The 11646-nt window shown below is 39.8% G+C and overlaps 1 protein-coding gene across 1 annotated transcript in view; it reads left to right on the plus strand.

Moving 5' to 3' along the window:
- cps1 (carbamoyl-phosphate synthase 1, mitochondrial) overlaps nucleotides 1–11119 on the plus strand; it is a 53045-nt gene extending 41926 nt beyond the window's left edge. Inside the window, exons 33-38 of the mRNA XM_084361894.1 lie at nucleotides 2627–2701; nucleotides 2815–2913; nucleotides 7820–7879; nucleotides 8074–8186; nucleotides 9790–9919; nucleotides 10012–11119. Of these exons, the coding sequence (XP_084218020.1) occupies nucleotides 2627–2701; nucleotides 2815–2913; nucleotides 7820–7879; nucleotides 8074–8186; nucleotides 9790–9919; nucleotides 10012–10125 (591 nt within the window). The 3' untranslated portion in view covers nucleotides 10126–11119. The remainder of the gene's footprint in view (nucleotides 1–2626; nucleotides 2702–2814; nucleotides 2914–7819; nucleotides 7880–8073; nucleotides 8187–9789; nucleotides 9920–10011) is intronic.
- Nucleotides 11120–11646: the final 527 nt, after the last annotated feature.

Consider the following 11646-nt stretch of genomic DNA (forward strand, 5'->3'; position numbering starts at 1 on the left):
ACCCTAGGAACTACCTAGAACCAAGCTGAACAACCTATAGCTAACTATCTACAACATGGGATAACCACCAAAACACTAGCAACCACCTAGCATTGACCATCTAGAAGCTTGATTTAGCAACCACCTAGCAATGTCTTAGAATTGGTGTGCAAGGACAGCTAAAGATTGGTATTGTAGGTCCTTACTGAAAGTGAAATTGAGCCTTTCCTTGGTTTTGTTACAATGTAAATTATCTGTCATTTGTAGCATCGGAAAAAAATGGAATTGCCATTCACAACTCTGTACAAATGTTGTTCGTTTAAATACAGCTGCAAACATAAAGACATTTACACAGGTGCCACTTCCGCCTCCAACAACAACAACGACAGCGAGCAACAATGTTATGTGGAAATGTCTTACTTTATTTATTTCCTTCTCCACTGGAGCTCAGCTGGTGCCCCAAGATAACATTGTTCATGTTGCGGAGCTTCACAATTCTGCAGTCTCTTAGGAGTGGGCGGTCGGTGTGGGACAGGGAGATGGGGAAAGTAGTGTTTGTGTGCGTGTTAGGGTGTTGTAGTTACAGAGCTTTGGTTATTGTGACGGTCACAGACATTCTGTCGCGGAGACACACTGTTGCAATTGGAGGACAAACGATTATAACTGAGACTACTGAGGTTTTCATAATTCTGCTCATGAAGGCTTGTGTAGGGTTTCTGTGTGTTTCATGTGCGGCTCTTGTTTGTGGTTGTTTCCACTTCCTAGCTTTTTAATTTGAAGTGGCCGCCCCAGATCTGGTTCTGTAGTTAGTACGGGGTTCCTTTCTTTATTGGAATATTTTACAGTTCCTTTTTTTGGGAATTTACTCACTTTGCGTCACTTACTTTCTGTACTTCACACATTCTCTTCTTGTAACTCTAGTTTCTTGTCTCTATTATTGCACATTCAAAAGTTCCCTCTCACGGTTATTCGCTCTCCTCTCCCCCTGTTTCATTTTCTGTCTTGGTTACATTCTGCCATTTTATCTCCGCACACTTCTCCGTCTTTTCTCTGACTCTTTGAACAAAGCCGTGATAAGCGATGCTGGTTCCCCGTCTGCATTCCCTGCTCTTCGTCCCTCCTTACATTAGTATGCGAACATTACATCCAGCTGATTAGATAGCCCGCTTCAAGGATGAATACCCCCCTAGTGGCCCTTGCCTCTATGTGTGTGTGTGCGTACACATGAACCACACAATGCCACACCATCTCGCTCTCTCTCTCTCTCTCTTTTCAAGGTAATGGGAGTTGTCTGTTTTTTAAATGGAGAAATAAGAATGGCTTTGAACATGGCGGCCCACTATTCTTAATTTGTCTGTAATAAAATAACGAGGAGCTATTGTCTTCTGTTCTTGTACAGGCAGTTTCCTTTTAATCATTCTCTTCTCTGCATCTCTACTTATAAACTTATATCTTTCTCTTCCTCTATTCATTTATTCTCTTCCCCTTTAATTGCTCAGTTTATTTCTCCTGTCTTTACATTCATTCTTTTACTCTTGTTGTTCCCTGCTTTTATTTCATCTCTTCTTCTTCTCTCCTCTTATTCAAGTCATTTTATTCAGTCTTATCTTATTTTTTTCTCTCCTCTGTGTCATCTCTCGCTCTGTATAGTCTTTTGCTTTCTCTTCTGGCTCACCCTGCTGTTGCTTTATTACTCGGGGCCACCTTCTTCTCGGTTTTGAGACGGGCTGTTAAAGCGACTGGTGGCCTGCAGTTTGGAAGCCTCGTCTCTTTTCATATTTTCCCCTTTTCAGTCTGTCCACACCAACCGTTGTATTACTTACATCTTAAACTTTTTATGTGTTACCGTACCGTTTTCTCTGATGTGCCCTTAAAGTTTCATGGTTTGACTTAGAAAAACTTTAATGTCCTCTGAGAGGCAATTTGTGCTACGGCACAGAACATATAGACATTAAAAATACATCAGATAGACAAAAACCACAACACAACCACATTGTCTGTGGTGGGCTTTGTCAATGTCATCACAGTAGAGGCAGTCAAGTGCATGTCAACAATTGTCATAAAATTAAATAGTTGGTATATTTCACGTTCCCTATACTGTATATCCATGTTTTTTCCCCAGACCCATATAGCTCACACATCTTGTTTAATTGAATCCATCTGAAAAAAAAGATTTATTGTTTTTTTGCTCGGTTGCAAGAGACAAAATGAAATGACTGGGGGAAAACACTTAATTCATTACTAAAGAACTGTCACAGTTTTAGTTCACCTGTTACTTTTTAAAGAAATGCAAGCTTTGTGTCACCTCTGGGTGGCAGCAGTGTTGTAAAATCCTTAAAATTATTCCAATGGACTGCTGCCATTTATGTAGGAAATGATTCTCTATCGATGGCCTATTTCTTTGCAGTATTTATGAGTTTGCACTTCCCCCTTTTCATGGTCAATCAACCTGAATCTGTACGTACACAACAGTCATAGAAAATGGTTCACTGTCATGAAAGCTGTCTTTTTGGTGACCAAATGACATTGTGACTTGAGGTAACTTCTGTTTACAGCTGAACAAGGTGATGTAGGACCAATGTTGTGATATGCTGTTACATCAAAAGCATGTCAAAACAAATCCCTTCCTCTTCTCTTTTGTCACCAGGCCCCCATGTTCTCCTGGCCGAGGCTGAGGGATGCAGACCCCGTGCTTCGCTGCGAGATGGCCTCAACTGGAGAAGTAAGTCCCTCAGGAACACACAACCCCATTTTTGTGTTAATTTTTGTCATAGTTTATTTCTCCCATCTAATTTGAAGTAAGTAACGTGTGTCTGTTTGTGTGTTTTATTGCAGGTAGCGTGTTTTGGACCAAACATTTATTCAGCCTTCCTGAAGGCTATGCTCTCCACAGGCTTCAAGCTACCGCAGAAGGGCATCCTGATTGGGATTCAGGTAAGACTATAGCCATCTGGAAGTCCACTTGCCTCCTGTTTGTGTTTCCTTTTGGTGCCTCCTGCCCACAAGACAACAAATGTGAGGTGTCTTCTGAACAGATGGCCTAAATCTTTCAGGCTATCCGCTTCTTACAATGCCAGTCTGGCACTTTTCAGTTTGTTTCACACCAAATCGCACCTTGATTCATGCCATACCTGACAATTCTTGTAAAACAAAGACAACAGCTCTAAAGTGACCCACAGAGATTAAAATGCGTATCAGCTATCAGAACTGGCGATGCCCCTTATACAGTACCTGAATGGATAAGAAGAAATACACAGACAAAGGGGAACAGCTCCCAAAAAATGACAAAACAAGTTTAGTACAAAAACATGCTCCTTCAAAAGAAGTCTTGAATCGCTGTCCCTTGATAAACTTCCTGCAAAAACACTTCCCCTCTCCTTTCTCAGCAGCAGAAAAGAACAAAATGTAAGCCTGAGCACTTCACTGTTTAATGACTCCACATTACATGAGTTTTGGTAATTAAGTCGTGCTGCCACCCTGGGTTGCCAAACTGCCGGTTTGACTAATGCAGCTCTAACAAAGCACTCACAACACTAGCTGTATAATTGGTGCTCTTGGGGAACACGTCCACTTCAAGGCAAGTACCTGAGGTCACCTGTGCACCGTAATGTGGCTGACAAGCAGAAATCCTTTAGGCTGACAGGACCAGAACACGCAGCAACACAGATATGATTTACCGCCAATCTGCACAAGAAAGATTGTGCCAGGAAGACTGAAACAGACTTAATTCGATTTACTTTATTTTGAGGCCTCCAGCTTTAGGGCGGTAGTATGCAGACTCCCTTGTAGTAGACTGTTGCCATGGTGCAATGTTCCTCCTGCAAATTTAGCTAATGGCTACATACGGTATATTTTAACAAGCACAGAGACACTTTTATTTTGTGTCTCCATTTTCTTTTGGTGTGGTTGTCCTGTATTGGAAATGTCTGTCTGTCAGGGCTCTTGATTGTTATGCTCTGTTCCAGTTGACCGTCCCAGTTGGCAAAATACCTCTACCAATTCATTGGTTGTCCAGCAACGATTTTCTAGGCTTTTCTAGGGAGTCTTCGACATTTCAAAACGTGTGTAAGGGCTCAATTGCTTTTCCAATTTTTACCCCTACCCTTTGTTTTTGATTGCCTCCTTGCCCCTCAGAACAAAGTTACAAGGAATAATGGTTGAAATCTCCCCCTATGAAATGGGACAACCCTTCAAGACCCTCACACTTCATCAGCAGTCGTTGAAGGCGTTTATGTAAACAGATGTGACCGATCATTTCCACTATGCTGTCTTCAACTGTGTTGCTGTGGACATGCTGGTATTATCAAAATGCCCAAATCTGATGGAGATAGGAAAGCATGAAAGTTTGCAAGATGTTCACAACTTCACACTATCAATCAAGTAATAATAAAGAACAGTGCTTCATTATCTGACCACCAGCAGTGCTTTATAGGCTAACATTAGCAACCCATGCTCCTACTCTGCCAGTCTACACTGATATTAGAGGAGCGGTACCAAGTGCTGCAACTGCGCTGCTGGACTTCAGTTAAATTTTGGGCATCATATGCCATCAAATCTGATGAATGCAACTTTATAATGGCAACATGTCTTGCAGCTTGATTTGTATCTACTGGTGCATGTCATTTACAGTAGAATTTGCTGTTAAGACAAAAAGGTTAGGATAAATAAAGCTGCTATAACCAGTTTTATCTATATTAACAATTAAATTGATTAATAGCCATGTTTACTGTGAATGGGGACACATTGTGACAAACTTGCAGAGAATTATCACCTGACTCGCCACCCTTAAACCCTAATAACTTGCTGAATGCTATCTGCCCACTACCATAAAGGAACCAACACAGGTAGCAGCTTGGAGCATTTAGCTGTTTAAGAGTCAGACATTTGCCACAGGACATTGTGGAGACCTAACAAAACAGACCTAAAACTAGTGGGAATATTAGGCTTAGATTCAAAAAGTAGCCCAAAATATGACTCCAAATGAATGTTAATGTTGTAAAAATAAGCTGCTGTTTGCTAATGAATTAACTTAGCAAGTCAGTTTTGTGCTCACAGAACACACTTGATGGAAAAGGACAATAGCTGTAATGTGCTACTGCAGGGAGTGAATCTGATAAGTTGCAGCTTCTCTGGAAACTTCGGCATATGAAGACATAACTGTAGTGTATCTTGAAGAGTTAATGTGCAACTGCCTGCAATGGCCAGTGCATGAGTCTACATAGACAGTAATGGATGCTGGTGCTTTCATGCACATCATACTGTATGCTGGCGGTGTGTGTGTTGACCTTAACTTTTTATATACTAACAGCAAAAATGATGTACTACGAAGAAGAGAACATAAAGCACAGCTCATAGCATACGTATGTAGCTACAATCTTAGAGAGAGACTTTGACAAGAGTTGGAAGACAACAGTTAAGACGGCGACAACTGTCACACTCCTTCCGAATTCTCACTGTTTGCCTCTGTCATTTTAATTAGAGGGCACCTTTTCTGTACCAATACCCAGGCGCTCTGTGTCAAAATTGAAAACCAAATTAGAAAACTGTGTCATATAAGACTTATTAAAGGTAGGCTGCAGAATATACAAAAGATATCAAACCACATCACAATGATTCTGGGTGAGACAGCAGTAATTTTAGCAAGCGTATTGTTTACGAAGCTGAAGGGCACCCAGTTTGAGCATAATCAGTTGCAAATTAGCTGTGAAAACTCACAAAGGAGCTTTCAGCACTTTCAGTGTGTTTGCAGGAATCCATAAAGTGGGTCGGGTCATTTCAATGTGTAACAACATAAATTTATTTCATATTCCTTCTTTACATCCTGTCTTGTTTGTGAGACAAATACAATATTTACAGTTATGACCTTAAACCTGTCACAAAGCCAAATCAACTCTTGGATTTATGTTCTAGCAATATAAAAAAGACCATATTAGTTTTATCTGTACATTTCTTCACTTTTTTTGCACATAATTTTATGTTCATATAGGCCTAATTTAAAGCTGTCATCTTTCTTCTGTTGACTTGATAATAAAGTCATAAAAATGCTCCTAAAATGCATAAGTAATAATAACCGGTTATTGAAATACTCACCAGAAAAGGAAAACTGAAAATAAAATGAAATTATAAAACTAATTTGAAAAGCAGAATCACTGTAATCTTGGCACACTCCAACTGTAATGTCGGAGTGGCTTCAGGGTCAAATCTCCAAAGCCCTTGGGCGGCCCAGCAAAAACCTGCACTCGAATTAACCTCACCGAAAATCTGAGAGAGCCTGGGAGATTTTAATCAGTGCTCCACATCAACTTAGTTTAGCGAGGCAGAAATGGAGAAATTTGTGCAAAGCTGGTAGAGGCTTTTTCCCAGGAAGATACAGAGCTGTTAATTCCAGGTCAAAGACATTTTACTGTAAAAAGTCAAAAACTAGCGATGTGATGATACAACACATTTCAAAACTAGGCATCTAAAGTGCTAGTGTTTTTTTCTCCACCAGCATCAATGAGGTCAATGGACCGACCATAGTTTTGCACGTTCATCAGCCACACCGAGCTCAGATGGAGAATAAAGTTAGCGTTAGACTACGATGGCAGCCTTAACATAAACAACAAATACCAGAACTTGATTTGGCAAACACTCCTAGAACTCGATCCCAACATCTTCCTTCATCCTTCTTCTCTTTATTTACTTTTTTAGTGTCATTGAGACTTTTACCAGGGCCTCGAGGAGTAGGTTCACCCAAAAAATGTAATTCAGTTGTCATGTACTCACCCTTGCGCAGATAGAAAGTCAGTTGAAGTTTCCACCGACTAAACAGTTGTTTAGGAGAATGCTGCAACGCTGTTTTGCTGTGAAGCTACAGAAAATGTGTTGTGGACTGCAAAACTTCACTTTCCTTCTCATGGGATGACTGAATATTTCATTTTTGGGTGAACTTATCCTTTTAATGAGTAGAAAGGAGAGGATTTAGAATAAATATAAAAAGTGCAACTGTTACGTTTGGCTGAGTTTTTCTGACATTTCAGGTGTTCAGTGGGACAACAGAGAGTCCAGAGTTAGAAAAGCTGCTCCATCACACTCAGTCCACATCACTCATCCTTCATTTGGGAACCTATTATTAAGATTTACAATACGTATTGCAATTCCTTTTTGCTCCACACCGACTGCCATGTATCATAAAATCAAAGTCATTACTGTAATGCAACAAAAAGTGAAGGGGTCTGATTGTTTTCTGGAGCTGATGTTTCAGCACTTCCAATCATACACCAGGAACACGATTTAAATTGTTAGAGGTGTTTTTTAGAAGAGTTGGAGGTGTTGGTGTGGTTCCCTTTTGTTCCAACTAACCAATCACATTTTTTAATTTGACTTGGGAAAGAGACGTGGTAGAAGTACACATGGTTAACGTAAAAGGGTAAACTTCAACCCTTTTCCTAAACCTAACCAAGTAAAAATAGTAAAAAAAAACTTTACATATATAATAAATAAATAAACATAATGGTAAGTTCCACACGGGACACAAACCTGAGTATCCTGAGAGAAGGCAAAGATGGTCCTGGATCATATTGACTGTGGCATTACAGGCATCAAGTCTTTTTTATTTTGTCTGTAAACGAAGTTTTAGTCTGTAATGATTACCTAACACACACGTATAGTAGTCATGCATCTATATTCATAATTACCATCATGCTTGAAGACATCACGATTGCACCGTATGACTAATGATCTAAAAAGAGGAAATTTAAAGCAAACCGTCATGATGAACTGTACAAAATATGTCTTGGCTCTGTATTTATAAGGCTGCATTTTGTTTTTTTGTCTTTCTGCTCCCCTCACGTCATCCCAGCATTCGTTCCGACCCAATTTCCTGGCTACAGCCCACCAGCTGAAAGAGGAGGGATTCAAGGTGAGTGAGCGCTGAAAGCTTGTATGTTCCAAACACTACAGCCCAGACTTGTCATTGAAAATCAGACAGATTTTCCCTCTACGGTTGATGGAGCTGCCTGTTCTTATTCTTCCACCCTTATTAAAAAGATGTTCCTTAATTTTGTTTTTGACATTCTGAATATGTTGTGATGTTGCCTTATTCCTGTTTTCTAGCTCTATGCTACTGAAGCAACGTCTGCCTGGCTGTGCGCCAATGATGTGCCTGCTACTCCTGTTGCCTGGCCCTCTCAGAAGGGAGGGGACACCAGTTTGCCCAGTATTCAGAGGTCAGGGAATATTAATTTTGACACTCAATGGATGTTTTTGTTTGACACATTCACAAACATAGAAAAGCAGCGGACATGAAACTCTGAGGCGAAGACTTTCTTTTGGTTTCCCGAGGCAAGGCTTAAGTTATACATAAATTGCGAATCATTAGATTCAGAATTGGGATATCTTATCTAATATCTAATCAGATACTGCCTTAAGATCTAAGGGCATAGCCCCTTCATTATCTCTGTAATATGCTGATAAGATCAAAGAAGATGTAGCAGACTTAGAAGTCCAGAGCCATTGCATTAGCCAGAAATAGGGCTTGAATAAGGAGGATGAAGAAAGTCTTATGTCAGATCAATGCCAAGTCAAGTTTGGGGATATCATAAAAGCAGCTGAAGCATCTTGGGTTTTAGCTCAGGCCACAAATTAAACCAAATATAACGAATACTTCCTTAGCGTTCAAAAACTCGGACGACCTTAATTATCATTTTAGTCGATTTCACTTTAAGTGAAGCTGACTGCATTTCAGCCGGTTAATGTTTAGAGAAAACAATGCACATCAGACACCGTCAGCTGTCAAAGGTACAACACTTCTCGAACGTTTTTGCATGAAACTTAAAGTAATTGTAGCCGGCCGTGTGTGACTGCAATTCTGAGGTAATGATTCCACAAACAAGTCATGATCATGTTACGATGGAGCCATCTGGAGCATATGTCTAGAAATCATCTGGTGAAGACGAGGATTTAAAAGGAATTTGATAGGCGTACACCCAGACAACACACACACGCAAACACACACATAAACAGATATACACAAGGCTGGCTGGCTTGCATCAGCTGTGCGAGGTGGCATAGAGGCCAATTCTTTATAGAGAGGAACATGACCTTTGTTGTCTGTTCTCCATATTTTTTTATTAGAATTCAGCTCTAATTCGAGGCTGTCTGTCAAAGGCCTTCGAATGAAAAAAGGTGACACAGAAGCCAGGGCTATACTGTGTGTGTGTGTGACAGAGAGAGAAACAAAATGTATTCAAATATGGCAGCAGTCGTGGGTCACACAAGGTTTATAGCCCTTTTTTTTGCAAGGTGTTCACATATGTTTTCCAAGTTTCGTGTGACAAAAAATAAACTTTCACGTCATTTAAAGCTCTATCTGTTCTAAAATTTGGTTTATTTTAGCGGGGGCCATGTTTGTGCTCTTAGCTGTTGATCCACAGTAGAAGCAACTTTATCCAATAACAGGAGGTCGTTTTGGAGAAGAAATTCAAACTCAGAATTTTAATATTTTTTCCATAACTGAATAAACAAGCTGTTCTCAGAGGAAAATAAGGTCCCCAGAACACTGTTTGGAGCTAGAAAGGTGGCAGGGTCCGCCAAATATAATCAAAGTAAAATAGTATGAAATTGTGTTGTCCTTTAAGGTCAGTTTGTTTATTCAGTCATGCAAACAAAGAGAGTTTGTTTATTTAGTTTGTTTAGGCATAAAAAAATCAGTCAAATAAAGATCTTTTTTCTTCTGATTAAAATATCCTCCCCAAAACTACATAGTGCACCTTTAAATTGTTTACATTTATTGCTCTGATTGAATAACCCTAATTGTATTTGTCTTCATAGACTGATCAACGAGGGTCATATCGACCTGGTGGTGAACTTGCCCAATAACAACACTCGCCACTTAAAGGACAACTTCGCCATCCGCAGAATGGCTGTCGACCACGGCGTTCCCCTCATCACCAATCACCAGGTCGGTAAACATCACACAAGTGATGTGTTCAGTTAGCCTTTACATACTGTGTCTCTGCTTCAGCTCAATGTTTTTGTTTCTGTGTGTATCAGGTGGTCAAGTTGTTTGCAGAGGCTGTTCGCTATGCGGGTGAGCTCGACACTACCAGCCTCTTCCACTACCGGCAGAAAGATGACGAGCAAAGATTGGCCAGCCAGCAGAGCTAAAGTTCCTTCCCTACCCTTTGTAAAACCGACTTATTTCAGTGGCGGGAGATACCTCTACCAAATCACATTCATGAATCATAAACCATTAACAAACAACTTTTGGGTTGCCAGGTTGTACAGCTGATTAATAATCACTGTAAGAACATAGGTTCTTACAGTAATTCAAGTCTTGAAATGTAAATATGAATACGTTGCTAAAAACTGTAATGCGGACCAGATTCTCTGCAGATATTTCTCAGAAGGTCAGAGGTCAAACAGAGCCTTACAGGAAACTTGCTGAACAACTAACACACAAAAAAAGTGTCACGCAGGAGGAGCATAAATACATGCCAGAGAAATGTTTAACTACCTGGTAATCCAAAAGTTATCCTTATTAATGGCTTATCAAATGAGCTTTAAAGCATTAAAGACCTTTAGTTATATCATGTACCTGTCTTATAAAGGCTGACCAGTTAGGGTATTCACACAGCTGGTGTTAACAGTGTTTTTATCTGTTATTTATGATCATTGGTTTAGTTTCTTTCTTTTTTTTAGGTCCTCTGTGTTAAAGTTTTTAACTTCTCAGCGCTCTCATAATACCAAACGTTTGGCCAAGTGCCTTTTTAATGAATTGTTTTCAATTCAAATATTTTTGTTTTAGATTTAAAATGTCGGAACTCTACATCATAGTAAAAATGTAGATAACGACTGTCGATAAGGTTGCTGTAATGAGGGAAAGCCTTTTTTGATGAGAAGAAGACGAGTTGTAGCCTGAAGCTCTGGAGCTTTAAAGTTTGAGGTTGATGACAGCTGATCTGTTTATATATATTTAGATTTATGTGTGTGTGTGTGTACCGTATGTCTCAAACTGAGTGTGTTTGAACCTGCTCTGCATTTTAAAATGGTGCATTTAACTCTGTATAGCAATAATCCCAAACTCTCACAGTCTGTTACACATGTTTATGCTTTGTAAGAATTCACTGGCACACAATGAAGTTTTCTCTTGGTCACGTGGTGTCTGCTCTCTGTGTGTGTTGTGTTTGCACTGGACATGAATTAAAATCAGGGAGCTTTCTCCTGTACACCAGCAACTACCCATTCACACACACACAACACAATACATCTTCTTGGGACACAAGATATGTACTGTAAGGCACGAAATCAAACAATTTGGTACCAGAGGTTATCAAAGAATCTAACAGACTGACTCTGAAACAGGGCAATGTGTTTACTGTAGTGTTGCTGTATATATTGCCAACAGTATACATTCAGAAATGTCAACAAAAGAACAGAAATATGAAAGCGGAGGAACCTTAAATCTGCACCTAAAGAAGTGAAGAAAGTCTGTTGTACCGCTCTCTGTAGGCTGAAACCAAATGTTACATGTTCCAATTAGTTATGTCAAAATCGGAAAGCATCCTCATTCTTATCAGGAGAAATATACGGTCGCCATGAGAGCTCAGCAGCTTGAGCAGCAACTTAAGACAGCAGGCGAATTAATTCAACAAAATGTAACTTCCTGGAGTAAGATAGATAAAGATG

Source organism: Pagrus pagrus (genome assembly GCF_965226575.1).
Source record: "Pagrus pagrus genome assembly, chromosome: 9".
Lineage (NCBI taxonomy): Eukaryota > Metazoa > Chordata > Actinopteri > Spariformes > Sparidae > Pagrus > Pagrus pagrus.